The 27,473-nt window shown below is 64.9% G+C and overlaps 4 protein-coding genes across 4 annotated transcripts; 2 read left to right on the top strand and 2 right to left on the bottom strand.

Annotated features, from left to right (window-relative positions):
• Positions 1 to 99: 99 nt before the first annotated feature.
• On the top strand, positions 100 to 7,695 carry CHLRE_01g007251v5 (uncharacterized protein). Its single transcript, XM_043058224.1, has 4 exons — positions 100 to 829; positions 1,244 to 1,403; positions 1,607 to 3,400; positions 3,578 to 7,695. The coding sequence occupies exons 2-4, from the start codon at positions 1,331 to 1,333 to the stop codon at positions 6,856 to 6,858; spliced, it is 5,148 nt and encodes a 1,715-aa protein (XP_042928138.1). The 5' UTR covers positions 100 to 829; positions 1,244 to 1,330; the 3' UTR covers positions 6,859 to 7,695.
• A 1,028-nt stretch (positions 7,696 to 8,723) lies between these two features.
• Positions 8,724 to 14,509, bottom strand: CHLRE_01g007200v5 (uncharacterized protein). The gene is made up of 8 exons (XM_043058223.1): positions 14,011 to 14,509; positions 13,701 to 13,852; positions 13,395 to 13,508; positions 12,877 to 13,036; positions 12,357 to 12,524; positions 11,859 to 11,977; positions 11,297 to 11,427; positions 8,724 to 11,013 (listed from the first exon to the last, which is right to left on the bottom strand). The coding sequence occupies exons 1-8, from the start codon at positions 14,098 to 14,100 to the stop codon at positions 10,067 to 10,069; spliced, it is 1,881 nt and encodes a 626-aa protein (XP_042928137.1). The 5' UTR covers positions 14,101 to 14,509; the 3' UTR covers positions 8,724 to 10,066.
• Positions 14,510 to 14,567: 58 nt separating this feature from the next.
• Positions 14,568 to 20,840, bottom strand: CHLRE_01g007150v5 (uncharacterized protein). The gene is made up of 12 exons (XM_001700260.2): positions 20,540 to 20,840; positions 20,127 to 20,177; positions 19,641 to 19,724; positions 19,119 to 19,216; positions 18,703 to 18,894; positions 18,296 to 18,374; positions 17,778 to 18,131; positions 17,124 to 17,246; positions 16,251 to 16,724; positions 15,807 to 15,881; positions 15,408 to 15,539; positions 14,568 to 15,162 (listed from the first exon to the last, which is right to left on the bottom strand). Exons 1-12 carry the CDS (start codon positions 20,645 to 20,647, stop codon positions 14,998 to 15,000), a joined length of 1,935 nt encoding a protein of 644 aa, XP_001700312.2. The 5' UTR covers positions 20,648 to 20,840; the 3' UTR covers positions 14,568 to 14,997.
• Positions 20,841 to 20,969: 129 nt separating this feature from the next.
• CHLRE_01g007100v5 (uncharacterized protein) lies at positions 20,970 to 27,469 on the top strand. Its single transcript, XM_043058222.1, has 3 exons — positions 20,970 to 21,718; positions 21,929 to 22,075; positions 22,250 to 27,469. The coding sequence occupies exons 1-3, from the start codon at positions 21,197 to 21,199 to the stop codon at positions 26,522 to 26,524; spliced, it is 4,944 nt and encodes a 1,647-aa protein (XP_042928136.1). The 5' UTR covers positions 20,970 to 21,196; the 3' UTR covers positions 26,525 to 27,469.
• The last annotated feature ends 4 nt before the right edge of the window (positions 27,470 to 27,473 follow it).

Genomic DNA, 27,473 nt, shown 5'->3' with positions numbered 1-27,473 from the left:
GCGATGGGACAGTGTTAAGGCAGGTTGGTGAGTGTGGGTGTGCGATGGGACAGTGTTAAGGCAGGTTGGTGAAGTGGGTGCACGTTACAGAGCTTTGAACGGAAAGCGAATGGGGCTCAGGGCTCACTGCGAAACTTTGACCTGACTGACTTTAGCAGTTTCACATTTTGCACCTGAAATGCATCGAGCTTCCTAACGCACTGACCGTGCCCGCGTGCCGCCCAGACCTGCCTTTCCGTCTCGGAAGTTTCGACACATGGAACTCGCCAAGATTCGTGTTTCTTAGTTTATAGTTATTATCCAATGGTTAATGAATCGGGTTCTTTGTTGTATGAATGTAAGTGTTGCGTGTCACAATCGAGCCTCCGAGGCGAGCTTCCGGCAGGTCGGGCGCACTGAAGCTCTTGCTGTTCTGTCAAATGAGCTATGCAAATATTAAAATTTGGCGTCAGAGCTTGATCACTGCTCGAAGATCACAGCAAGCCTTGTCGGCGCGGAAGGGCAATCGCGGTTCGGTTGCAATAATGCGACAGCCCTCTTTGTTCGCCACTCTATAGTCTCGAGTCGATACCCATATACAAAGCTTTAATCATTACAACAAGCACCCAATCCACTGACGCCAAATCGCGGCCCACGCCGGCACCAAACAAGTCGATTGTTGAACAAATGCGCCCCGGCTACCGCTGTCGCCCACCCTGCGGCTTAAGGAAAAGCTTACCCAGCTAGTTAACATACAGGTGCTAAGTACTGCACTATTGCTTCGCTCCTTCGAGCTCCACCAGAAAGCGGAATCCTTTTGCGTGAATGTCGGAGGCTGCGCAACCAAACGGTGAGAAGCTATACTATATTGCCCGCAGTGTGTGTACATCGGGAGCGTAAGAACTTTACAAAGGTTCCTTGGTACCGGCAAGTCCGGCGCGCGCACATAAGGTTCGCTCGCCGAAACTTGCGCCGAGCGGCTTTGGGGGTCGTGGAATTGGGTCTAAGCATTTCAAGGATGAGTGCCATGCAACATGTGCAAGCGTCCTGAGGGAGACAGGGTCGGAATGGTTTCATCTTAAAGGCGCCGCTCACGGCTCAGCCGCATTTGCGTGCGGCTGATCGCTCCAGACCTTACTTGTCAGGACGTGATATGCGGCATGATGCTGCCAAACCAACTAACGCGGCGTCATGTGTTTTGTGCCGTCCTACACCAGCAGTACACTGACCAGTACACGGCGCCCACGCTTGCCACCGTTCACAGGTGCGGCATGGTCGCTCAAGCTGCGGCCGCCGCACAACAGCTCGATGGGTTCAGGCCTTGCGCATCTGAGCGAGGCGCCGGCGAGTGATGAGCTTGTGGAGCTGCTGCGTACGTGCCACGCGACATCAGTCCACAGCCGACCTGTCCCCCGCCACACCCAGTGAGTCTCGCAAAGTACAATATGCGTAATTTGCATATTTATCGTCCCTATGCGGCCGCGGCATGTGACGTTTCCTTCACGTCCTGGACGCCTAAAATTCTTTGGGTGCGAGTGCACAAAATAAGCCCGTTAGGATTTCGCAATAACACGCCCCGCGCGCCCCGCTCTACTCGCTCCGCCCTCCACTTCTTCCATACATCCAGGACGCGCCAGCTCCGATGGATCGCACCCAAGTACCATCTGCTGCTCGCTGCAGCGCTCAAGCTCCTCCGGTGCCGGCGCTGGCGCCGGAGCCGGGGCCGGAGCCGCCGGAGCCGCCGCAGGCGGTGCCAGCACCCGCGCTGCCGCAGCAGGCGGCGGCGTCCTAGACGCACCGGAGGCTCTGCGCAGTCGGCTGCTCCAGGAGCTGGAGCGCCGAGCCTCAGCCACGCCACCCGGCAGCCTAGATGGCTGGCTGGGGTCAGGCGCGCATCTGCTGCTGCGGCATGGCGGCCAGCAGGCGCCGCCCTCAGCGGCGGCACACTCGGCGGCGGCGCACGGCCTGCGCCTGCAGCAGATCAAAGGGGTGGAGGCGGCGCAAGAGGCGAGGGTAGCGAGGGGACCCGCGGCAGCTGCACACGATGCAGAACGCATCAGCCCTGAGGCGCCACTAGCCAGCGGCAGACCATTGGAGCAGACAGACGCAGGTGGACAATCTGTGGCGGGATCGCAACCCCCGGTGCTGCCGCCTGCTGCTGGCCTTGCCGGTCTCGCACACGTGCGCACCAACGCTGCCGCCGGTGGCGCGGCTACTTGCAGCCGCCGTCACTCACCCTTGCCGTCGCCGCGCAGCCCAGCGCACCCCTGCACGTTTCGGAACCTCCCGCCCTCGTCAACACCGGCGCCAGCGCCGTCCCATGCCGGCAGCGATGCCTGCGGCGACGCGAGCGCTCATCAGCTCCGCGCCCGCTCCACCTCCATCTCCACTACAGCCGCCAGCACCGCTGGCGGCACCACCACGGCCTCCTCCTACCTCTCCATCTCCTCTTTCTCCGCATCCGCCTCAACCTCCAGCTCTGTGCTTCGACCCATCGGAGTGCTGTCCGCACATCTGCGGCAAGGCGGCCGGGGCGCCAGCGACTCTGCGCCCACCGCTGCCAACGGCCTGCACCACGGTGTCAACCGCGATAGCGGCAGTGACAGTTTGGGTCGTCGGCGCCTACTGGCGGATGGAGTACTGGCGGATGGAGACGAAGCGGTGGCGCCGTGGATGGGCATGAGTGATCTCAAAACGTCTCCATCCGCTGCGGTGGAGCAGCAGCAGCAACAGCAACGTAAGCAGCCCTGGCTGCCACAGGAACCTGAGCAGGGCCCCAGAGCTGACGGCGCTGAGAGCGCCGCGGATGAGGGCGTGGCTTCTGGCTCTGACGCCGGCATTAGCGCCGCCCTTCTCCCAGCCAGCCGCCGCCACCGCAGCATGAGCTGCACCGGTAGCCATAATGGCGGCATCGGCAGCAACAGCTGCGGCAGCCTCAGTGCCATGGGCAGCAGCGGCGGCGTGCGCGCCAGTCGCAGCCGCGCCAGTGTCGTCGGCGGTGGTGGCAGTAGCAGCAAAAGCATGCTGGCAGTAGCAGAAGCCCTGCCGCCACCTAAGCAACAAGAGCTGGAGCAACAGCACCAGCAACAGCAGCGACGCATCTCACAGACGGTGGTTGCGAGCGGGCCTGTGCCACCGCTGCTGGCACTTCGCCAGGTGCTCAGCGGAAAGAATCTGTCCGCTACCCGGGGCACTGGTGCTGAGCCGCTCATCTGCCAGCGCAACTCCAGCCAAAACGGTAGCGGTGTGGCCGGCGGCGGCATCAGTGCTTCTGGCTTGGCGGATTCGTATGCTGGCACAGGCAGTGGCGCCTGCCAGAACACCTCCCGCCGTACCTCCAGCCACCGCAGCCGGCGCGGCGACAAGGGGTCTGAGGCCTCGGGCCTTGCACCGCTGAGCCCGGGGCGCCTGTCACCCGCCGGTAAGCAGGGCCGCACAGGAGGTTGATGCTTGTGTGCTGTACCCTAAGCCCGTAAGGAACTAGGGTTCGGCTCTTAGGCTCGGCTCTTAGGCTCGGCTCTTAGGTAGGCTTGGCACAGTGCTTGTTCTTTTGTGCTGGCCACTCATCGCATTTATGCCCCTGTCCACGCTCGCACAGGCCTTCCCCTGTCTCCCAACTTCAAGCACACCGCACTGTCGCCTCCCGTGCATCCCGCCTTTGCCCTGACCTCGCCGGCGCCCTCTCCCCCGCTGTCGCCGCCGCCACCCGAGCACGCCGATACTCCGCCCGCACCACCTCCGGCCGCACCGCCGGCCTTGAGCCCTGCACCGAGCCCTCCACCACAGCAGGAGGCGCCCGCCACGCTGCTAGCCCGACCCCGCGGTCTGGGGAGCTGCCAACAGCATGCGGGGGACTTGGCTGCTACCGGAGAGACAATGCTGGACGCGGTTGTCATCACAGCATTCATCAGCCCCACGGCCACTGCCTCGGGCGGCGAGGCCTTCGCTGGCGCACTGGGTGGCCGTGCTGGTGGTGTCGCCACACGGTTTGGCGGCGACAAGAAGGCACCAAGCCCTGTGCAGGACCCGAGTGTGGAGCATGCGGATGTCTTCGCAAGCTCTAGCCTGGCGCCGCCGTCAGGTGTCGAGGCGGCAGCTCCACCGCAACAGCATAGCTTGCAGGAGCGGCCACCTCAGAAGCAGCAGCAACAGCAGCTACAGCCGGCCGGCGGCGGTAGCGTTGGTGGCAGCGCTGGCGGTGGCTCGCCGGCGCAGCAGTTGCCGCTCCTGGATACGCAGCAGTTTGGCCGCATCAGCAGCCCCATCAGCGCATCCGTGGGAGGTCGCGTCTCTCTGGACGATGATACCTATCTGCAGCATGGCGCTGACAGCTGCAGCCTCGGCGGCGGCGGCCCCGGTTGTGGCGGTGGCGACGGCACCGGTAGCGATGCCAGCGCGCAGCTCCTGACGGCGCCGCTGGCGCCGCATCCAATCTTTCCGGCGCCACTGCAGCCACCGATACGCCATGGATCGTACTGTACGGCGTCGGCCGCAGCAGCGGCCGCTGCGGCCTGTGCGTACGGAAGCCTTATGGCGGGTGGTGGCGGCTGCGGCTCAAGCTCAGATGGCGGCGCCGGCGCGGCGGCAATGGGTTTTCATGGCGGCGGCGCTGGTGGCAGGCAGCCGCACGTGGCGCCGCAGCGCTGTGCATCGTCCGGTGTTAGCGCCTTTGCCTCAGCGGTGGCTCAGCGGCAACAGCTGCTGCCGCGACAGCCCGTGTTCGACCAGGAAGGCCATTGCGGCGGCGCTGCTGGCAGTACCGCTGGCGGCAACGCCGGCGGCGCCGATATCACTGGGAGCGCCACTAGTAGCACCGGCGGCGGCGGTGCTACGGCTGGATGTCCTGAGTCTCCGTTTGCGTGTCTTTGCTGCAGCCCCCTGGTGTTGGAAGAGGGTGAGGACTGTGCTGTCCAGGCGGCGGCGGCGGCGGCGGAGGGCGCTGCGGCGGTCTGCGATGCCTGCGCACGATCTGGCAAAGACACATCCAGCCGTAGTAGTGGCGGCAGCAGCCATGTGTCAGGCAGCGGCAAGCGCGGTGGAAGCGGTGCCGCTGCCACTAACGCCTCCGCACGTCCTCGCGGCGCCAAGGGGCACCTACTGGCCTCCAAGCTGGGTGTGGCTGCAGTGGTAGCAGTCACAGAAGAGACCGCTGCAGCTGCTGCGACGGGTGACGCGGCTGCCGCAGCGGTGGCCACGGCACCCGCCGATGCGCCTGAGCCCATTGACGCGGACTTGCCCGCCCCTACGAGCATGTCCTCGACGCCTTCTATCAGCGTGGGCGATGGTGCTGAAGGCGCCGACGGCCTCACTGCCTCCATTGCAGATGCCTGCCGCGGCAGCGGCGTCAGTGTAAGCGGCAGTAGCTCACTGACGGCGGCGGCGCGCAGTGCCTCGGAGGCCGGATCGGCGGCGGTGTCGTCGGCGGTGGCGCTCATGATGCGCGACGTCATGTGGCCGCCCGCCGTGCGCTACGGCGGCGGCATGGATCCCGAGGACAGCCGCAGTAGCAGCATAGGCCTGGCGCCCGGCCTCAGCAGCCTGAGCATGGGCGTGGGTCGTAGCAACGCCAGAGACGCTGCCACTGCTGACTACTTAGATGCCACCACCGCCGCGACCATGGGCGGCGGCACCGGCGCCAATTCTGCCTTCTCCACGACCGCCGCCGCCGCCGCCGCGGCGGCGCTGGCGGGCGTGACGGGAGACGCGGCGTCGCCCATTTATCATTTGCACCGCTCGCCGCGGTACCTCTGGGGCGTGTCGCCGGATGACACCACACTCATGCGGGCCCTGGGCGACGGCGGGCTGGGCCCCTGCGCACACCTGACCATCTGGTCCTCCTCCCGCCTGGGCTCGCGCATGGGCAGCCTGCTTCCCGCCAGCAGCCTCGCCGGCGGCATGGGCGGCGGCAGTGGGAGCTTGTACGGCAGCTTGGCGGGCGCGAGCGGTATGCCGTCGTTCGCAACCGGGTGCATGTCCCGAGGCTCGATCTCGGGTTCACCAGTGGCGGCGAGCGGTGTGGGCGGCGTCAGTGGCGCTGTCGATATCGACTTTCCACTGCGCCAGCCCTCGCGAGAAGGTTCGGGCGGCAGCGCAGGCACTGGCGCAGGCGCAGGCGGGGCAGCGGCTGTAAGCGAGGCGCGGCCCCGCAGCGCCCGCGTGCGGCAGCGTCGCTCTCAGCAGCAGCCACAAGTGATGACGCCGACGGCGACGGCGAGCGCGTTCCCGGCGCAGCCACTGGCGACGGCAATGCCGCCAAGGCCGCCAAAGCAGGCGTCCCCTTCGCCTGCACCCGCAGCGCTGGCCAGCCTGCGTCGCAGTTGTTCGAAAGCCGGCGTTACCTCCGGTGGCCTAGGGGCTCCGCCGCGCCAGATACGCTGGCAGCAGCGCCTGGCGTGTGTGGTGGGTGGCCACTCTGCAAGCGAGGCGGAGGCGGAGGAAGATGAGGGCGAGGCGCCCACCGCGGCATCGGCGTCTGCTTCCAACGGCGCCGGGTGCATTGGCGCTGGCGACCTGCAGGAGGCGCTTGCAACGGCCTCGGTGTCACAGCTGATGGCGGCACTGGTCAGCCGCCTGGTGGGTGCAGTGCTGGCGGCGCCGGCACGCATGGCTGCGGCGTTGCTGGCGCTGCTGCTGAGCTGGGTTGCGCTGGCGGCGGCTGGATCCCGAGCGGCGACGGGCGTAGTCCTGGACCGTACGGCAAGCGTGCTGCACGGCCTTTATGTGACTGCGCCTGCGCGGCTTCTGGAGATGGCGGCGAAGGCGATGGCAGACGGGCTTGGTGCCGGCACTGGTGCTGCGGGTGTTGTCAATGCTGGCGCACCGGGGAATGACGAAGGAGACGGAAGTGCAGACGTGGGATATGCCGGTGTCAGACGCTAGAGTATGTCAGAGGAGTAGCGGTAAGGCGGGTTAGAGAGTGGAGAAGCTGTGCTGGCAGCAGGAGAATTTGGCTGCGCCCCATTGGGCGTGGCACACGGCAATGGCTGTGCAGGATTACGGCGAGCGTACGTAGCTTTATGGGGTGCTGATGATTGTTGCTTATCGCTTCAATAACTCGTGGAGTTCCAATCAGCTTGTCAGTCTCAAATACGATGCGATGTTTGGTCATCTACCTTGACGGTTGTGTGCACCATTGACTAAACCTCAAGCCACTGCAATCTTGACGCAGACAGCAGCACAGCAGGCTACGGTTTGGTGTGCGATGGGACAGTGTCAAGGCTACGGTGTGGTAAGACATTGGGACTTCGCCCACCAGTGACGTCCTGTTACAAGAACTGCTATACGTTGCTGAAGGGTGAGCCTTGGGGTGAGCCCGCAATTTCGTGCATTGCCAGATAAATTTAGCTGCAGCAAATGCAGGCAGATACATGGCCCTGCCGGCACTAGGGTAGTGCCGGCAACCCTTGGGGTTACTGTGTCGTTGTGTCAAGCTGGACCAGATGCAGACCCTCCCGAGCATTTCTCTCTCAACTGCCGCCATAAGAGTACGTCATCAGTGAGTCTGGATTCTGGAAACAAGGGCGAATATGGCATTGTGGTTCCTCTCAGGGTTGCACTGTACTAGCCATTTTCTTATAATACGCGTATTAATACGCAGTTCCCAGCTTTCTAGTACAATACACCATAATTCACTTATAATACGCCGGCGAGCAAGGGTTAGTACGTGCAATAGTACTTCCCATGCAGCCTTTGCCCGGTCCCATTGCAAATTTCGCTCTCCGTGTTCCTCCTTAGTATCCTTCCCTGTATCCTACTATACATGACCATACTCGAGGTCGTTACAGCTCGCTATGCTGTAGGAAACGCATACTTGCGATTAAATGTCGAGAAATGAGCGGAGTGACCACAACTGCGCAGCCTGTTTCGCCTACTGTTTTGCCATCAAGTTTATCCATCCAGAGCTCCATTGCGCGTATCCAATAGGGCAGGCTCGGAGGTATCGCATCGGCCATCGTGTCACTGATATCAGGCTTTTGGTTGTGAGCAACTACAAACACAGAATCATATTATGCTTAAGACGTTGCCTATGTTGCGTCTATGTTGCCTCTCGCCACTGCACTGTGCCACCGACGCTTTGACACGGCATGACCATCGGCCACCGGCACCCGCCGGCGACCCCCACACCCCCGCCCCCCGGCGTATTTTGCGGCGTACTGAGACCCAGGAGAGGCGTACTAGTACTCAGTACGTACTAGTACGTACTAGTGCGTATTGAGTACTGTGCAACCCTGGTTCCTCTCGTGCCAGAAATGTTTGGATGTTGTAATCGATTAATCCTACCGCCAACGGCAGACCCATAGCTGCCCCATACCGTGCTGGGCGTCTGGGCACTGTATGGTGATCAGGTAGTGCAGCTGCTTTACTAGTAGACTATCAAGAGTCGACAATCGGGACTCGGGACACACTGATGTGTCATGCAGTCATGCTCCGTAGCCAGGGGCGGGCTCTCCCAACCGTGCACGAAACTGCACACCTGTCCCTGTTCCTGGCCTCAGTGGTGCAGCACTGCCGTATGCAACCAGTGGTCTGGCGGGCTGGCCGTTTGTGTAGCGGCTCTGTGCTACCTGGACCTGATGGAAGGTTGGGGCCTCGGGTGGCCTAGTTAGGGCGGGGCGCCGTGTAGTACCGTTGTCGGTAGTCACCATCCCAATTCGCAGGCGGCTTGGGGGCAGCACCGCGGCAGCCAGTCCGTGCCCTTGCCTGCCTACTCCTGTGATGTGACATCTTGAGGTGTCACATACATCCAAAAGCAACATTTACAGAATGCACGATCACGGCATAGCTAAGCGCACAGCGCCTCGAGCGTGGGTGTAGCTGGGAGATTGTTTAAAAGTGGCGTGATGGTGTTGTGCATTTGATAGGGGTAAGCCGGCAAGTGTTGGCTGTGAAGCTATGTTGGCCATGAAGCTATATTGAAAGCATGCGTGGAAATACATTCCAAAACGGTAGTTGGTCCCACAGAGGACCCCCCGGGTGGTCGTGGCACCTCCTCAAGCATGCGATCCTTTCGCCGTCCGCAGCTGTCCCTTTTCGCTGCTCAGTTTCCTGCCTCACGCGGTGCGGGACTAATCATCAACCAGGTCAGCCACCCATCAGGGCAGCGACCTTGCCGACTGTGGACTCGAAGAGGACACGCTATCGACGGAAGCGTTCACGACCGGAGAGCCATATGTTCCTTCATCCGCTTGGCCCCCACATGGGTGACAACTGGACGTGACTCCAGCCGGCGCGTTGGATCGAACTCACGACCTCCGAAAACCTTTCGGTGTTGGAGAGCGGATGTCCGAAATGCATGATAATAAATACATATACCCGACTGCAGCAGGAATTACGGTACCGTGCTGGCTGGAGGCACGGGTCATACAGGACAGTGCCCGGTCCTAGCTTGCCGACCATGCCCGGTCCTAGCTCGCTAGAGTCGGCACCACGTGGCACCGCTACGCCTACACGCACTTGCGTAGTCAAAGGATGTGTGGCGCAGCCGCGCAGCGCTGAGTCGAGACAAGTCGAGGCCATACGGGCAACATTGAACGGTCCGAACTCCAAAGCGATCCCACATTGCAGAGCTGTGACGAAACAATGCTCAGCACCCACAGCCAGCCTGACCTCCGCAGCCATGTCTTGCCCAGTCACATTGTCGCTTTCTTGTAGCCACAAGCGCAGCCCAGTTGTAGCCACAAGCAGCGCCCGCCACTGCACTTGTTTCGCACGCCTGCATTCTGCAGGGTCTTCCCTTCGCTCCATGCCACACTGCATGCCAAGATTCCAGTACCGCACATTCCATCACCGCCCCAAACCTCCTCCGCATTGCAAGTGCAGCTACAAGCCGTATTCAGCTAAAACAATTCTTGGTCGCTGCTAAGAAGTGCCAGCACCCACCCTGATGGCAGGCCCCCATTAGCACCAACCTCCGCATCCCGAGCAAATGCAATCAACTCATAGCTATGCAGTGTAAAATTGAACGTGCAGCGCAATACCTTCCGACTCCCCATCCCTTCCCCAGCCCCCTGCATGGACCGCATACCTGCCAGGAACTACGTACAAGCTCCACGCTGCCAAGTCACCGCTGCCATTGCACCGAACCCACTTACGCTACATGGGGGCGCACGTGCTCTGGGCGCACCGCCCCACTGCCGACGCCGCGTTGCCCGCCCGCCACCTGCTGCTCGCCCTCGTCGTCGTACGGCCCATCATCAAAATCTCCATCGTCATACTCCCCCTCATCGTCGTAGTACTGGATCTGGCCGGGATCCGCATGATGGTGCGCCGCCGCGTGGGCAGCCGCCGCACCGCCGCCGCCGCCGCCAACCCCCGCTTGCCCGTGCATGTGCCCGTAGCCGTGTGGACTTCCGGGTGAGGTGAAGGTGTGGTGGCCCTTCATTTGTGCGGGCGGTTGGCTGCCTGAGGCCCATCCCGCACCCGCGTCGCTGTGCACGTCATCGTCGCCTCCGTTCGCAGGGCCCGCGCCGCCAGCCCCGCGCAGCATCGACCCCATCTGCTGCTGCTGCTGCAGCTGCTGTTGCTGCTGCAGAATCAACTGTTCCTGCTGCTGCTGGTAGTGGTAGCTACCCGAGCCGCCACCGTGGTATGCCCCAGCCGCAGCCGCAGCCTGCTGTTGCGATAGCGACGCCTGCTGTTGGAACTGCTGGTGGTAGGAGTACTGGTGAGCCGCGCCTGACGGCGCATGCAGCGCTGCCGGGTCGTAGCCAGTGCCGCCGCCGCCGCTGCCACCCGCGCCCCCGTACCCATCACCGTCGTACCCGCCGCCTAGACCGCCCGCACCAGCAGCCCCCGCGGCGAAAGCCGCCAGCTGCGGTGGGTTGTACGGCTGCCCCGCGCCGCCGTATTGGTGGGCCGCGTACGGATTGCCACCGCCGTACCCATCCTCGTACCCGCCGCCGCCACCCGCCGCCAGCCCCGCTCCTGCCCCCGCCGCCACCGCCGTCCCCGCTGCCCCCGCCGCGGCGCCGTTGCTGTCGGTGCTGGCTGGCGCGTTGCCGGTGCCGTTGAGGTAGCGCGAGTAGGGCTGGCCGGCTGCGAGTGTCGGGGGCAACGAGGCAGAGGGCACATACGCCGTCAGGGGGGTTGCCAGTCGGCTTTCATAAAACAGACGGAAGGTACGTCGCTTTCTTGTCCCCCCTGAGGTGTTGAGGCTGCCTTCCGCACAGCACCTTTCGCCCGCTTCCTCCCCCTTACACCCCCAACATGGGCCCATTCGTTGGCTCGGACATATGAGCACCCCTGCCCACTCTGGCTCCTCCTCCCTCCGCTCCTCTTCCCCCGTCTCCCCTCCACCCCCACAGAACCTAGAACTCACTGGGCGGCTTGAACTCGTCCACGTAGGCCCTGAACGGCACCTTGGGAGGCGGCACGGGGCTGCACCACACCTCGGCGCAGTTGAGCAGCACGCCGCGGTCGTAGGGGTTGGGCCGGCTGTCGTGGTTGTACCTGGGGGGCGTGAAGGGCGGGAGGGCGCGGAGGGCGTGAAGGCCGGGCGGGCATGAAGGGCGGGCGGGCGTGAAGGGCGAGCACACGCCAAGGCCGGCATCACGCCCCACCGCATCCGCATGGGGCCCTGGTTCCCACAAACAGCACTGCACAGACCACCACCCCGCTTCGCCGGTTCCGGCGTTCCGCTCCATCCCCTTGACTCCCACTCCCTCCACGCACCCGCCTCCCTCGTACCCCTGGTCATCCACTGCCATCTTTCATGCAGGGTATTGCCACCCGACTAACCCCAACCTCACTACCTCGGCACCATCCGCCCCTCCACCCACCGCCTCTTCGCCCTCCCGTTCCCATTCCTCTCCTGCCCCGCCCAAGCGCCCGCCTCCTCCTACACGTGACCCCCCCCCCCTCGCCATGGCCGCCCACCACACCTGAAGTTCTCGTATGTGGTCTGGTTGGTTGCCACCAGGTATGCGTGGAACACGGACAGCCCGCCCACGAACCAGAAGAACAGGAACGTGTAGCCCATCAGCACCAGCGCCGGGATGCACTGCGCGGCGACAGGGAAGGGCGCGTGTGGAAAGGGTGTAAGGGAGGTGTACTGGATGGGATGGCGGTCCGGGCGGGAGGGAGAGGGAGAGCAAGGTGCACGAAGCAAGGGCCAAGCAAGCATCCGCTGCGTACCGGCCTAATGACGGCCCAGCGGTAGGGTATGCCGCGCTGCCTGTGAACACGCACCGCCTGTCGCACCAGACCCAGCCGCCAGGCGCCTTGTCCTTCCTTGCACGGCGCCCCGTCACCTGACTTCCTCTAGCACCTTCCTCTCCCCCTCCCTCTCCCCTCCCCCGCCCCCCGCAGACACCGTCTTCCCCTCTCGCTCTCTTCCGCTCCCCTGCCTCACCCTCTTCCTTCCTTTTCCCCCAGCTCACCTTCCCGATGGCCTTGCCCCACAGCCCGTCCGTGGACTGGCCCGCGTCTGCCGCCTCGCCCACCAGCTGGTCGTGCTTGACGAACAGCATGGCCACACACACGCCGAACACGTACAGGCACAGCACCGAGCTCGTGTACACGAACAGCAGGAAGGTGCGGTAGTTGCGCTGTGGCGGGCGAGGAAGCGGGGGCGGGGAGGGGTGGGGGTTGTAAATACCAGCCCAAACTAAATGAACGTGGGGGAAGGGCGGGAAAGACTGTTGGGTTGGGGATGCGTGTGGGTTGGGAACCGCAGGCCGGGATAATTGGGGGTCCAGGAGGCGTGCTAGCCGTCTAGCAAGCCAAGCCCCCTGCTCTCGATACTTGGCAGCTTGCTGCCATATCCGTCCATCCGATAGTTCCATTTGCCCTTCCAAACTGCAACGTGACTGGACTTGGAGCCCCAACCCGGCCCCTCCTCTTGGCTCGCAGGCCGCCCCCCTCCCGCCGTTCGCGTTGCCGTTGCTGCCATGGCCTCACCAGGCCAATGGTGGTGCCCACCCAGGGGCAGTGGTGGTCGAAGCGCTCGATGCAGTTGTCGTTGACGGAGCAGTGGTGCGCGCGAGGCGGCTGGTAAAAATGGCAGGTGTCGTTGTAGCGGATCACCACGCGCTGGTTGTTCACGTACACCTCCTTGGTCCTGGACGTGTGTTCCGGGGAGGGGGGTGTTGGGTGGTCAGGCAGGAGTTGGTAAGCGACCGCGAACCGGGGAGAAAGGAGGCGAGCCGCCACGGCGGGTAACCTGCAACCGTCGCCCGCTGTGCCCATGCCCCTCGCCCCATTCAGGCTCACGGCGGCATGGTAGCCGCGCGTGCTGCTGTCAGGCCCGCCTGCCTGTCTCCCCACCCCTCGTCGCCTGTTCACCGCCGCTATCCTTCAACGTCCAAGCTGTGAACCCCACTTTGAGCTGTGCTGCCAGATCCGCCACATACACAGGTCGCCGGCGTCCTCTTAACTACATCGTCGCTCGACCCGCTCTCTGGCTTGTCCTTGCGTACCTGGGCTTTTGGCCGTTCAGGTACTCGGGGTCCGGGTCCTGCCGCGGGATGATGCCCGGGTCCCGGCAGGCCGTGAGCATGAGGAAGAGGACCGCCAGCACCGGCAGGATGCAGCTGCGGTGGAGGCGGGACAGGGAGGGGGGCAAGAGTGAGAGGTGGCGAAATGTGCCAGGCGGGACCCCTAAAGGCTCGACCACACCACGTTGCGCAGCGCGACGCTGCCGCGGCATGTCGCGCTCGCACCCAGCGGAAAGGAGCTTATCGCGCAACCGCGTAACCCGTGCAAGCTGTTGGAGCGACGCGCACCTGATCACCAGAATGATTATGTGCACATGCAGGCCCATATATGGCGCCACAAATGCCAGGAAGATGCCAGCTGGAGCCGAAATCAGCATAGCAGTACCAATGCTCGCCTTCCAGTTCGGCCCCGCCACCAGGTAGCCCCAGCAGAAGAATCTCTGCACGAAGGTGCCACAGCTTCTTCAGCACTCGAGCACATGACGGGGCTGTTGTAAAATATCCGCTAGTGCTATTCTTCACATGCCACAGCCCAGGAGAATGCACCTATTGGCCTGCTGCCATTCTAGGAACCTGCCAGGGTCGAGAGCGCTCGCACCTCATTGCCCTGCCACTCCTCATATATGCGCAACCGTCGTTTACAAGGGTGCACAGGCGGCGCCGGGTCCTCAACGTTTAGGCTGGCCATGCTCTTTTGAGGCCAGCCGCGCCAGCAAGTAACGCCTCAGTCGTCGTGCAGGGTCTCCGTTTTGCAAAAGCAGCCGCGGGCCTTTGGGAGGCACTGCTGCGGTTGCGCTTGCAGCGACTCCTGTGGCTTAAGCTCTGGCTCCCGCTCCAGGCTCGAGGGGCGCACACCTAGCGCCAAGATATTTTCTTCAGGTTGGACTACAAGTGCTACGTTAACTGATGATGCTGTGGACGAACTTCGTGTACCCCAATACGCTTCTTTGGTGCATTCAACTTGCGGTTCGTGCGGGTTCATCGTCGGTTTGCCATGATAGCACAGTGTACATTCATATTATAGCTAGTGTCCGCGACGACTGGACTTTGACAGACAAGGCGCACAAACACAATCCCCGGCTTGTGTCACCCTCCTCCCGAGTCAAGAGGGCATGTGCAGCGCGGAGCCCCGAGATGGATGTGCCCCGGATCCATCCACCGGTTTAATATCTCCTTTCAGCTTTCAGGAGGAAAACACGGGAGGAAACCCTGCAATACTATCACACCTGCTGGCCCAACAACTGCACACGTCGCCATCGTCCTCGCCGCGCACAGCGCTGTCCGACACTCAGACCCCTAGCGTAGCCACGCACGCCTGCGCCATGTGCCCCAGGTACGCTACAAGTTGCACAAACCCGAGTCCAAAACCGCCCAGCACGGGATTTCAGACCGCGTGGACCAGGCAGGACACACAGGCCCCTGCCAGCCCCAGCCGCGATCCCGTGGTGCTGTTTGCAGTGTGCGGCCTTGCAGCCTGACAACTCGCCACAGGCGCATCAACCGCCGAAACAACCACCCGCAAATGCGTTGAATGCGACAAGCCTTCGACTCGAATAGGTTGCGTTGCAGTTCCTACGTCACAGCTCTACATTGACATGGACTCGGTTCCAGATGCGGCGGCGGCGGCGCCAGCGCCGGCGCTGCCCGCGCCCACCTCCGCCGCCAGGTTCCCCGGCGGCGCCGCCAAGGCTGCGGACAGCGCGGGCGGTGGCTCCAGCACCAGCACCCGCGGATCAGGCAGTGCCAGGGCCTGTGCGCGTGTGTGTGGTGGTAGGTGGGTGGAGTGTCTGGGTAGGCAGTTGGAGTTTCTGAGCGTGTGTGTATGTGTATGTGGATGGCTGGGTGGATTCCAGGCATGCCTAGCAAGACGATGGCGGTGGTGGACACGGTCAGCGACGACTGTCAAGAGGCCACTATGGCAATTCCCAAAACACCTGCACCGACATGCGTCCCAACCCGCTCCCCACACCCCCTCCCCCTCCCGCCTCCGCGCACCTGCGGGTGGTCTCCCCGCTTCAGCTCCGCCACGCAGCATGCGGCCTGCTGGAACAGGCGCTCCAGGGCACTGTGCGGGGGGCGGCCGGCGGCGGCCAGCAGCGCGCCGTCCAGCTCCTCGGCCAGAGCGGCCTGCGGGGGGTGTGGGGCGTGTGGGGTGGGGGGTTGGTGGGGGGTGGTAGATATCAGCCCAAAGTAAACCGAACCCGATGCAAACGGGGTTTGGGTGGAGGGGTGGTGGGGTGGAGGGGTGGTGGGGTTCGGGGGCGGGGAACGGACAAGGATAAGGAGGTAGAGCAGTCGAGGTATAAGTAGGATGAGATGGGGGTAGGGGCATGACTAGATCGCTAGGGTAGTCGTAATGTCGCAACTACAGCGCAGCCCACGCGACGCACGTACCCGGTGCGCCGGCCGCAGCAGGTATCCAGCGGGCGAGGCGGCGGGGTCGTGGAAGGCCAACAGCGACAGCGCGTCCTGATGCAGTGGGGTTGAATGGGCGAGTGGGTGGGTGGGTGGAGGTTGCCGTCCATGCAAGACGGGCGGAACGGGGTTTTTAGTAGACGTGAAATGGCTGTGTTCTGACCGAGTGCTGTGACCCAGAGAACAGCTGTGCCAGGACCAGCAGCACAACACCCGCTCTCAGTGAAGGAATCGGGCTCAGTCATACCCTGGGCGGCCCAGCCGCTCAGCCCACGCACGCCACCAACACCCCCGTCGCTGTCAGCCCGCCTCACACCCTCCCCACAGCCCTGCCCTCCGCCCCTCCCCACAGCGCCCCTGCCCTCCGCCCCTCCCTCCCCACAGACTCTGCCCACCGCCCCTCCCATCAATCTCCACCCTCACCGTCAGCAGGTCCCGGTCCGCGGGTGTACGGCACCTGCCCCACAGCTCCTGCGTGCCGTACGCCAGGATGTCGCGTGTCGTGGGCGCCTGCCCCGAACCCCCCGCCGTCACCGCTCCTTCCCCCGTTGCCCCAGCCGACGTCGACGCAACGCCGCCCCTATGCGCCACCGCTGTAGCCGTCCCTGCAGCCGCCGCGGCGGAGCTTGTGGCTCCATTCGTCACGTGGGGCGCGGCTGCTGGCGTGGACGTGGGCGTGGGCGCGGAAGCGCTCGACACCTCCATTGCCGCAGCCGCAGTCGCCGCTGACCCTGATGCGGACCCGTTCGCGCCAGCCCCTGGCCCGGCTGATCCTGCCGCTGCTGCGGACTCCCCTGCTGCTGCGGCCGCTGCTGCTGCTGTGGTGGCTGCCCCCACCATCTCCACAAACCGCTGCAGCCGAAGTCGGAAGTCCAACGAGGGACGGTCTGCTAGCACCTGGGGGGTTTAGGGGGGTTAGTCGTTCATGTGGAGAACGGAGTAATTAACTCAGGGCGCCAATATCGGAAGTGATATTGCAATCGGGCGAGGGCGTGAGTGAGTGGGTGGGCAGGTGTGAGTGGAGCAGGGTGCGAGCAGAGCATGCATGCCTTTGCGTCAAGAGCCGCGTGGGCTCCGGGGTGCGGGCGTCGGGGGCGAGGGCGGGCGCTGCGCATGTGTGTGTTGTCTGCATGCGTGCAGCAGCTGAGGGCACCATGCACATGCTGCAGAGCTGCTGCAGCTGCTGCAGCTGCTTGCCCCGTCGCCTTGACCCTGGGCAACCCATTCCACACCGCCTCCCGCACCTCCCGCATCTCCCTCGCAGTTGCTCTCACCCCCTCGCCCTTGCGGCCGCACCTGTGCGTACTGCGTGTGCAGCTGCAGCAGCTCCAGCGCGCCGTCCACGTCGCCGCCCGCCACCGCCTCGCTGACCGCCCCCCGCAGCCGCATGTCAGACAGCTCAGCCTCGCCCAGGGCCGGCTGCGAGCGGCGAGGGAGAATATGTGTGTGTGTGTGTGTGTGTGTGTTAAAGAGCACAAGGAAAACAAAGCGCAAATGTGTGTGTGCATATGCGCTGAATAACGAAAGGGAAGAAAGAGAGTGTGTGTATGTGAGAACACAAGGAGGGCGCGCGTGTGTGCTGCGTATTTCGGGAATGTCACAGGGCACAGGGAAGATGTATCATATGTGACAGAAGGCAGGAAGGCATGCGCGTCATGCGCAATCAACACGCCGGGGGCAGTCAGCTGCAGGTGGAGGTGGGTGGCGTGAGGCGCTCGCTGTGAGGGCGGCACATCCTGGCACAGAGGGTGACAGTGCGGCGCGTTGCGGCTACCTCATGCCGCCCCCTGTAGCACGACGTCGCCAACGCTTCGGCCGTCATAAACTCCAAGCGCGTTCCTTCACGCGCGTCCCTGCGCCACAGTCACCCATCTGCCAACCCATGCATTCAACCCCCAACCCACCCAGGCCCACGCACACGCAGACACACACGCACACGCACACACGCACCTGGCCCCGCAGCATGTCCCGCGCCACCGCCGCCGCAGTGCCCGCGTACCGCTGGTGTACGAGGTAGTCGTACAGCAGGTGCGGCAGCAGCGGCCGACTGCTGCTGCCAACGACCGAGGCGGCTGTGCTACTGCCTGTGCCCGCAGCGGAGGCTGTAGCAGCGCCGGCGGCTGCGGCTCCCGTTAAACCAGCAGCAGAGGTGGTGGCAGGTGAGGGTGAGGCTGCCAAGGGCGAGGGCGAGGATGCGGCGGCGCCGAAGGAAGGCGGCGGGGCGGCGGGTGCGGGTGTGGGCGTGGCGAGGAGTGGCAGTTTGGTGTTGCGGATGCTGGAGAGCACGTGGCGCTGGAAGGTGGCCTGAGGGGAGAGCAACGGCGCGAGGTGGGGCAGTGGGCGTGAAGGGGAGGCACAACCGGGGCGTCACACACGTGTTTTGATCGTGTCCGCATCAACGCACCCATTCTTCAGGACATGTACACGCACACATGATACACGCATGATACCCCACAGCCCCGCCGTACCCTCAGCGCGGCCAGGTCAGTGCGGAAGGGCTCCGCCGAGGGCCCCGCGCTGCCGAAGTTGACAACCACCTCCTCGCCTCTGAGGGTGGCGGTTCCATGCATAGCGGGGGATGGTTCCGTGCACACCAGGTTAGGCGATAAGGGTGGAGGGGTTGTGTGGCAAGCTGGCCGGCGGACGTCCGCAGCAACTCCTTTCGCCCATTCAGCAAGCCTACCAGCAAGCGGGGCACGGCGGCAGTCCAACACCCCCTCCAGCAGCCCTACTCAACCAAACCCATGCACCCACACCGTACACTCCCGCTCCGACGCCCGCCACCCGCCACCCGCCACCCGCCCCGCGCCCCGCGCCCCGAGCCCTGCCACCCGCCCCCCGCGCCCCGCGCCGCCCGCCCTGCGCCAGCACCCACCGTGTCCGCAGCCCCACGCACGGGTACAGCGGCGCGCTCTCAGCCACGTCCGGGAACGCGGGGCCAAGCGGCAGCCCGTTCTTGAAGTACGAGATGGTACGGCTGGATCTGTCGTACAGCACGCCGATAACGTCACCCACGCCGTATCCGGGGCCGTACGGACGTCCCGTGCCGCTGCCCGCGAAGGCATGGCTACGTATGGGGGGAGGGGGCGGGTGGGACGGGTGGGATGGGATGGGTTTGGACGCTCAGGTCGTGTCACGTGCACGTTGGTGTGGATGCAGTCCAATCCTGACGCTGGTACATTTCCATTCAACACCTCCCCCGCAGCGCGGCGGGAGGCCTGCCTGCCTACTTGCTTGCCCCCCACCCTACCCCCCACCCCCGCCCACAAGTCCAGCAGCCTGCCCACCCACCCGTCGTCTGCGTGGTATCCGTACGAGTGCGGGTCCCATCCCGGCAGCCGCGTCAGCAGCACCGAGTCCGTGCACAGCCCCACACCAATGTAGCCCTCCTGGAGGGGGAGGAGAGGGGGAAGGGAGATAGGGAGGCACAGGGGTTCAGCCGTCCGGAGGAGAGGCGGGAAAAGACGGAAGAGGGTGCGGGTGCGGGTGCGGGTGCGGATGCGGGTGGTGCATTGAGGAGTGATGTGGGCATTGACGGTGTAGAGGAGGTGAAGTGCGGTAATGGGGCGGGAGCGTGCGGCAGGAGAGCAGCAGCACACGCATGATCACAGTGGTACATGCGCTGATTTGGCATCCAGCACTTCGGTTATGCATGTTTGGGCTTCACAAATTTAGACACCTTCTTCCACACAGACCAAACACTTGACACTGCCAACCCCTCCCCCTGCCCTCGTCGCTCTTTTGCATTGGGTTTGGCTGTATTTGGGCTGGTATTTAGAACCCCCTTTCCATGCAGGTCTTCCCCCGCCCCACCTGCCCCCTGTCCAGCACTGTGACCTCGAAGTAGAAGAGTGGCACGTCCGCTGGCAGCGGGTAGTTGGAGCGAATAGTAGCAGCCTGCAGGGGGGGAGGTGGTGGTGAGGGATGTGTGGTGTGGTGCAAGGTGGTAACGAACTTGTGATGGCGTGAGCGCGGAGGGTGGCGAGGATAGGCTACGGAAGGAAGGCAGCAACACGTATGTCCGGCGGCCCCGGTCCTGGACACCTGTAACAGTCTGCCCGCGGGCATGATGACCCCCGACCACCCTCCTCTTCCCGGCGCGCCGGCCTCACTGCCATCGTGGCGCCCTGTCTGCGTTTCCCTGCCTCCCCGCCTGTGCCGTCTTCACCACCTACTCCTGTCGACTGACTAACGCCCCAACCATACACGGTACACACACACGTACTTCCCTAGTGCTGTCTAAGACACATTCGGCACACGCCCTTGTGCTGTCCAACACACGCATGGTCCGCACCGCACCTGCGTGTCATCCTCGCCGGGGCCCACGTACCGCACCCGCAAGCCGTCCACCTGGCCGCCCGCGGGTGCAGGGGCAGGGGCAGGTCATGTGTAGGGGCGGGTGCAGGTCATGGGCGGGTGCAGGTGCAGGTCATGTGTAGGGGCAGGTGCAGGTCATGGGTAGGGCGGGGTCAGCGGGTGCGAGAGGAGGCTGTGGTTGTTAGGGTTGCGGCGAGGCATGCGTCCGTAACCCCCAACGTGTTGTGCACACCCAGCTCTTCCCAGCAGCCACGTCTCGCTCCGCCCGGCCTCAGACCATACTGCGCGCTAAGAATGGATAGACTGAGCTTCCAAACAAGCAGGAAGCATGTTGGCGGTTCAGGCGTTGGGGCCCAGCACACCCGAGCAGTCCAGCGCCCCCGGCCCCCGCCTACCTTCAGGTACTGAATTGCTGACTGATTCCGGATGCCCGTCACGCGCGTCTCCCATGCTGACGGCAGGCTGCATCGGCTGTTATAGTAGCCGCCCGAAGTACCAGCCATGGCTTGGCGAGCCTCAAATTTAGGGTCTAAATGGCGGGATCCTCAACAACAGCGCCTGCGCCTTCCCCAGGTGAGCACATTTGCTGTGCAGTAGTGGATTGGTCGATTCAACTAGATACAGAGCTTTGTCATACAGCTCTGGCCAGTCACGGTTCTGCGCCTGAGCCGCAGCGCAGCGAATCAAGTTTATAATTGCAAATCTTCTCCGTTAGTATTTTAGTGTATGGAAAAGAAGCATTCTCCGGACGAAAAGTCATCGGCAACATGTGCAGATGGTTTTCCCTGAATTGCCAAGGGCTCGGTACAGCCCTTCTAGGCACGTAGTAAAGCATGTCCACGATGTATCCAAATACACATATTTAGCAAGACGTGCTATTCTGGTTCTGCCGCAAATCTCTGCAGTCTCTGCTCGATGGTGGCACACCCTCAGCTTTAAACCAGCGATCGTCTACAGAGTGGGTGGATAGGACTCAAGCTGCGGGGCTAGCGCGGGGACGAGGGTTCGCCGGAGCAGCTGTTGCTGCACCGACCCCTCCCGGCAACAGCAGGATGCAGCGGGGCTCACGGCTGCAGGCCCTCGCGGCCGCAGCCGCAGCGGCAGTGTCAACGCTGGCTATTCGCTTTACAGCGCACCGCCTGGCGCGACCGGCACATGCAGGGGTAGCGGCAGGCATGGCCGCCGCGTTCCCGGCATCCACCGCAGCCGGTCGGATCCCACCGCTGCTATGGCTCGGGCTGCTGGTGCATCTGGCAGCCTGGGCGGCGGTTCGCGCCTGGCTGCGCGGGCGTCTCGGCCCTGAGGGCATTGGCAGTAGCACCAGCGGGCGCGGCGGCAGTAGCACCCCTGCCCGTGGTCAAGCAGCGCACCTGCCAGGGTCGGCACAGGATGCAGCGAGCGAGACAGCAGTAGCAGGTGCAGCAGTAGCAGATGCAGATGTACCAGATGCAGGTGGCGAGCAGCGCGCGCCACTGCCGTTGCTACTGCCTCCGTCGCCCCTCCCTGCTCCGCTGCCCCACCGGAGGCCGCCGCCGTACGTGCCCTTGATGCGGCTGCACACACAGGCCGTGCAGGTGGGTGGGTGGGTGTGGTGAGGTTCTTTGAATGGTGTTTAAGATGGTACTAGTGTACTTCATGGTGGCGGCGGGCGGTTTGGCAAGCGTGTGGGTGCATGTGCGCGACGTGGACATGGATCCTATGCCATTGCCAGCGACCGTGCTGTGCTTCGAACCCACAGCGCGATCCCGCAAACCCGCACGCATTTCATTATGCCACGTCTGCAGATGCATGGCATGCTGCCTGGTGACTTTGCGGAGGAGGCCGCCGGCGTCACCAGCCACAGCAGTAGCCGCAGTGGCGGAGACGACGGCGCTGGAGGCGGCAGCTATGCTGCGGTAGACATCGCGGGTGGCGGCTGTGCTGCCATACTGGTGGGTGAGAGGGCGCGTGTCATGTGTGCAGCTGCCGGCGTGGCGCTATCCCATGTGCCTGTGTGCTTGCTGTGCCGCTCCATACCCGAGGCCCGCTTCGCCCATTGCCCAATGCTTGCGCCCATGCAACACGGCGCGCCCGCGCATGTGGCCCCTTTCACCCGCAATACACAGGTCGGCGCTAACCTGTTTTTCAACACCGACAGCACCACCAACGCCACCACCAACGCCACCACCAGCCCCAGCCCCAGCGACATGGTCGCGGCCCACTCGTCCACTGCCCCGGTGATGGCGCTGGTGGACCTCGCGGCGCTGGAGGCGGAGATAAGCGGAGGGTACGGCGGCGGAGGAGGGTACGGCGGCGGCGGAGGATACGGCGGCGGAGGAGGGTACGGCGGCGGCGGAGGGTACGGCGGCGGAGGAGGGAACGGCGCCAGCGCCTGGGGCTCCGCCGCCAATGGCGCCGGCGGCCGGCGCGGGGCGCTCAGCTACGCGTTCGGTGCCGCCGGCGCCGCCGCTATCAGCTCCGCCGCACGCCGGCAGACCGATGCGGTGCTTCAGGGCCGCCGCAGCAGCCCGCAGCAGGCGGGGCAGGCAGCAGGCGGAGGAGGCGCAGGTGGAGGAGGCGGCGGTGGCAGCCTGGCTGGGGCGGCGCTGCGGTGGTGTGTGCGGCTGATGCTCCACACCTTGCAAGGGGCGGAGGGGTTGCTGGCGACGGGCGGGGGCGCGCGGCGGGGTCGCAACGGTGGCCGGATGCCCTCTGTCGACACGGCGAGGCGGAGGCTGCCCAAGGGTACAGCCAGCGGAGGCCCTGGGGTGGGTGGCCCGTCGGACTGGGCGGCATCAGTGTCAGCAGCCATGATGTATTTCCTGCACGTCACCAGTCCCGACGCCGACGCGATGTGGAGGTCGCCATATGTGTGGGTGGCGATCACACTGCCACCGGAGCTGGAGTGGCGGGTGTGGCGGCGGCGGGTGGGGTCGGGCCTGGGCGGCGTCGCTACTGCGTGCCGGCTGCTGCTGCCGGCGGTAGCAGCAGGAGGTCTGGTTGCAGAGCTGGTCTCCTGCTACAAGAGCCTTGGCGTTGCGGACGGAGGCGCAGTGCTATCGGACAGTGCGGCGGCGCTGTGGGCGGCGATCGCAGCGGCAGCGCTTGTTCCCATGGCGAACCGGGTGGCGGCATTTGGGGCGGCCGCAGCTGCAGGCAGTCGAGGAGCTGAGCATGACGCAAGGGGTGGTGCCTCAGCGCCGCAACCGGAGGGGGCCGCGGGTCCGGCGGTGGGGTCGCCGGCATTGCCACCTGCTGAAGCACAGGTGCCGCTGCTGGCAGGCGCTCGCATTACGCAGGTCTGGCCGCGTGTGCTGCTCCTGCCGTCTTCCTCACGGGGCGGCAGCAACAGCGGCGCTGGTAGTCAGCTGCAGCGGCAGTGCCTCACTGTCAGCCTCAGCGCCGGCAAACGCAGGAGCACTCGCAACCAATCGACCAGGGGCCTCACTGCAGGGGTCGCATCGAGCTGTCATCCGCAAGCTGCCGTCGCTATAGGGGCTGCAGGCTCGGAGGAAAGCGCAGAGGTGGAGCTGCTGCTGCGGGCGGGCAGTCGGAACGAGCGGCTGCGCTGCCGCGCCGGCGGCTGTAGCTCGCAGGCGGGACCACAGCCGCCGCCGCCGCCGCCGCCGCCGCACCGTCCGGGTCACAGCGCTGCACAGACAATTGCGGGGTCAGCTGCTGCGGCTGCGGGCTGTGAGTACCAGTGCTGTGTGGATATGTCTGCCCGACTGGCGTTGCGGGCAGGTTCCTCCCCAGGTGCCGCTGCCGGTGCCGTTGTGAGTGCTCCTGACGGCACGTTGCGGCTGGGCCGGCCGGGGCTGCTGCTCCTCGACGTGGTGGCACCGGCCTCCTCGCGAAGCCAGCCGCCAGCACAGTCAGCGGCCGCCGGCGTGCATGGCAGCCGCGACCGCAGCGGCAGCCGACACACTGGCGGCAGCAGTTGCAGCAGCGGCAGCAGCAGCGACGGTGCTTCAAGCGAGCGCGAGGAAGAGGCGGAGGACGGCTTTCCTGGGATTCCCTGCCCCTACTGCGCTGGTACGGCCTGTGCCCCGGTGCTGACGGCGCCGGTGCCGCTGCTGCTGGTGGAGGACGCGGGGGTGTGGGAGGAGCTGCTGCGGGCCACGGCGCCCGAGCGGTGGCGAGATGCAGCAGGCGCGGCGGCAGCGGCGGCGCCGGCTGCTGCAGCTGCAGCTGCCACGGCCGGCAGGAGCGGTGGTGATGACGGCGGCAGCGGTGGTGGCGGTGGTATGGGAGGCAGCGGCGCCTCGGGTTCTGACACCAGCCGACTGGCCAAAGCGAGTGCGGGTGCTACCGCTGCCGCCAATGAGGAGGCTGGAGTCGAGCCTGTGATAGCAGAGGCGGCGCCAGCGGGTGCCGGTCCCGAGGGCGACACCGAAAGCGTATCGGAGCAAGACCAGGAAGAGGAAGAGTCAGACTCAGAGTCGGACGATGATGGCCACGAGCCCGCCTGGTCGGACTGGCGCAGCCGCCTCCGTCGCGGCGGCGCCGCTGCGGCCGCGGCAGGCGGCGCGGCCGCTGCTGGCGGCCTCCCGGTCTCGGACGGCGACCCCGCCGCCGCCGCCACTGCTACAGACGGTGCCTCTACCGCTGCGGCCGCGACTGCTGCTGCAGCAGCTGTAGCCTCTGCTACCGCTGCCGAGGTAGACGCGCTGCTGGTGGACCTCGGCGTGTTCTTCGGGCAGGTGGCAGAGCTGCGGGACCTGACGGCAGCGGCGGCGGCGGGGCTGGCGGCGGCGCGCGAGGCACGGGCAGCGGAGTGGCAGGCGCGGCAGCGCGGCGCGGCGGCGGAGGGCGTGAGCGGTGCTGGCTCATCACGTGGTGGTGCCAATGCGGCACGGACGTTTGGAGGCGGGAAGAGAAGCTCACAGGTCTCAGGAGCAGAACACGGGCTGCGTTACTCGTCGCCGTATGGCGAGCTGCGGTGCACATGTGCGGGCGGCGTTAGAGCGGCAGCCCTGCGGCCGCAGCTGCAGTTTCAACAGCTGGAGGCAACACATCTGCTGCAGACGCCGGCGGCGCTGCGAGCGCAAGCACTGGCCGGCACCGGTGAAAGTGGCGACTGCGGCGGCGGCTGCGAAACGGTCTCCTCCGAGGCGCTGCCGCCCTGTGCCGTGTGTGCGCTGAGACGGCTTCGTGACTTGTTCCTATGCCGCATGCGATACCATGAGCACCAGCAGCCGCCGCCGCCCCTGCAGCTGTTCTCCCAGAGACCGCTCCTGTCCTTCCTCTGGCGCGCGGTCCGACTGGGCAATCGCGCGCCGCCACCACCGACGTCTAGCCTGCCGCGGCTACAGCCGACTGCCGCCAAGGTGCTACTGCCGCCGCCGGCGCTGCTGGCGCTTGGGGAGGCACTGCAGCGGCACGCGGTGGCGGCGGGGTGGTGGCGCACGGCAGCGGCCATCGTGGAAGGGCTGAATGTCGTGTATCGTGCTGGCGTGCTGGCGGGAGCCGCCGAGCAGCTACAGCCGCTGCCCTCACCTCCACAGCCGCAGTCCCAGGGAGGTCTGTTGGAGGCGGCGTCAACCAAGTCTACCAAGGGCGCCCCGGCCGCATCTGCCAAGGGCGCTGCTGCCACCGCTGCCAAGGGAGCCTCTGCAGCTGGTGCTGACGATGGAAGTGGTGACGCCAGCTCCGCAGGCAGTGACAGCGGCGCTGAAGACGGCAGCGGCAACCACAACAGCAGCATTGGGCAGGAAGGGCCGCCCCGGCCCGGCGCGCTGTGGACCCTCGGCGGACCTACGACGCCTGGCGCCGCCATGGCCTGTGCCTGGTGGGCTGCAGCAGGTGGCAGCAGCAGCAACGCAAACACGTCTGGCAGTAGCAACAGCAGCAGTGCCAGCAGCGCTGGCCCAGTATGGTCACGGCTGCAGCGTTGGGCGGGGTGGCTGGCGGCTGCGACTGTGCCGCTGCGGCGGTGGGTGCCTGCTCAGGTGTGGAGCAGCCTGGGCTGGGCGGTCGGGCTGGTGCTCGTTTACCCGCTGGCGGAGTCTCTGGTAGAGTTTGCGGCCGCTGCGGTATGGGCCATGGTGTCGGGTGCCAGCGCCGCTGCGGCGGCGGTTTGGGGAGCTGTCGCCGCAAACGCGACCGCAACGGCTGCCGGTAACGGCGCACGTGTGCCTAGTAGCGGCGCCGGTGAAGATGGCAGCGGCGGGGCCACCGTGTGGCCGTGGGGCTGGCTGGCGCAGCAGGCGGGCCGGAAAGTGGAGGTGCTGTGGCAATGGCTGGAGAGCGGGGAGGCGCGGGCTGCAGCGGTCACAGCAGTGATGGCGTTGGCGGTCGGGGTGTGGGCCCTGCGAGGCAGAGGGTGGCCGGCGGCGGGTGGCCGGGGCCGGGCGGCGCCGCGGGGGCGGACCTGGCGGGGCGTCGCGGTGCGCCGGTGATGGAGAGCTCCGGTGTAGGAGGAGAGGTGAAGCGTGGCACAAGATCCCTCACCAGTTGTGTCCCAGAGGCCAGAGCCATCATTGCACCAAGTTACTACGGCGTGTCGTGATATCAGCAGCGGCAGTACAAGGCTCAGACGTGTCAGACGTTGCATCACAAATCCGTTGTGCCAGTTCTGCGGTGCTATCCGAAAGCGTGGTTGCGGATTTGCGTTTGCGACAATCACGCTTGGAAACGCCCGGTCATAGGCCCATAGCACGCAGCACGCCGTGTATGCGGTGTATGTGTTGGCGTGACGTTGATAGCCCGCATGAAAGGGGGGTACAGTACTTGCTGAGTGGCCGACCGGTGGCCTGCGTGCCTCACAGCGGTACTCCAACCACGACTCCACTTGTCCAGTAGCTGGGTGTGCGATAGGACAGTAGGCAGGTTGTAAAGTCCCGTAGGGTGATCAGCTGATTATTCCCAGAACCCAGCAGATTCCCAAACAATTTACAACGGCAGGGCAGGAGTGCGCGTCCAGTAGCTGGGTGGGTGTCGGCCTCAAGCTGACTAAGTCGTGAGTCTTGTGACCGTTGTAAAACCAAGGTGTATTGGGGAAAGCGCCTGTGCGCCATGTCCTCGACGCAAATGCTGTGTTGTGTGCGGCTTACGTGGGCCGAGGGGGCAACTTCTACGAGTGCTGCAGCTGCGTGCCGAGTTGCTGTCTGTGAACATGGTTGAGCAAAGTCCGCCCAGGCTAAGTCACCCAGGCCAACGTGGCGGTCGTGCCAGCTTTCGAGCGTGGTACATGCTGTCCCTACTCATCCCTGACGTGAGCAGCCCATTTTAAGCGCACGCTGCACACGCATGGTGCAGGCTGGCTGGAAGCTTGTGCTGTGCAATTGCGCTGCTCATTGCCCGCGCTGATCAGCACACCGCTGATCCTGTAACGCATGCGGGACAGAA

This window comes from Chlamydomonas reinhardtii, chromosome 1, assembly GCF_000002595.2.
Source record: "Chlamydomonas reinhardtii strain CC-503 cw92 mt+ chromosome 1, whole genome shotgun sequence".
Classification (NCBI taxonomy): domain Eukaryota; kingdom Viridiplantae; phylum Chlorophyta; class Chlorophyceae; order Chlamydomonadales; family Chlamydomonadaceae; genus Chlamydomonas; species Chlamydomonas reinhardtii.
Note: the sequence above shows the minus strand (reverse complement) of the source record. Positions and strands in the feature narration are given on the sequence as shown.

What these genes read in the sequence shown, in the direction of transcription:
- CHLRE_01g007251v5 (XM_043058224.1), top strand. Translation starts at nt 1,331, where the DNA reads ATGAGCTTGTGGAGCTGCTGCGTACGTGCCACGCGACATCAGTCCACA. An exon ending in CCTGTCCCCCGCCACACCCA is followed by an intron (nt 1,404 to 1,606) that starts GTGAGTCTCGCA and finishes CCATACATCCAG; the next exon opens with GACGCGCCAGCTCCGATGGA. An exon ending in GGGGCGCCTGTCACCCGCCG is followed by an intron (nt 3,401 to 3,577) that starts GTAAGCAGGGCC and finishes ACGCTCGCACAG; the next exon opens with GCCTTCCCCTGTCTCCCAAC.
- CHLRE_01g007200v5 (XM_043058223.1), bottom strand. Translation starts at nt 14,100, where the DNA reads ATGGCCAGCCTAAACGTTGAGGACCCGGCGCCGCCTGTGCACCCTTGT. An exon ending in CTGAACGGCCAAAAGCCCAG is followed by an intron (nt 13,037 to 13,394) that starts GTACGCAAGGAC and finishes ACACACGTCCAG; the next exon opens with GACCAAGGAGGTGTACGTGA. An exon ending in ACCACATACGAGAACTTCAG is followed by an intron (nt 11,428 to 11,858) that starts GTGTGGTGGGCG and finishes CACGCCCCCCAG; the next exon opens with GTACAACCACGACAGCCGGC.
- CHLRE_01g007150v5 (XM_001700260.2), bottom strand. Translation starts at nt 20,647, where the DNA reads ATGGCTGGTACTTCGGGCGGCTACTATAACAGCCGATGCAGCCTGCCG. An exon ending in CAGCAATTCAGTACCTGAAG is followed by an intron (nt 20,178 to 20,539) that starts GTAGGCGGGGGC and finishes GCGGGCGGCCAG; the next exon opens with GTGGACGGCTTGCGGGTGCG. An exon ending in CCGGCGAGGATGACACGCAG is followed by an intron (nt 19,725 to 20,126) that starts GTGCGGTGCGGA and finishes CCCCCCCTGCAG; the next exon opens with GCTGCTACTATTCGCTCCAA.
- CHLRE_01g007100v5 (XM_043058222.1), top strand. Translation starts at nt 21,197, where the DNA reads ATGCAGCGGGGCTCACGGCTGCAGGCCCTCGCGGCCGCAGCCGCAGCG. An exon ending in TGCACACACAGGCCGTGCAG is followed by an intron (nt 21,719 to 21,928) that starts GTGGGTGGGTGG and finishes CCACGTCTGCAG; the next exon opens with ATGCATGGCATGCTGCCTGG. An exon ending in GCGGCTGTGCTGCCATACTG is followed by an intron (nt 22,076 to 22,249) that starts GTGGGTGAGAGG and finishes CGCAATACACAG; the next exon opens with GTCGGCGCTAACCTGTTTTT.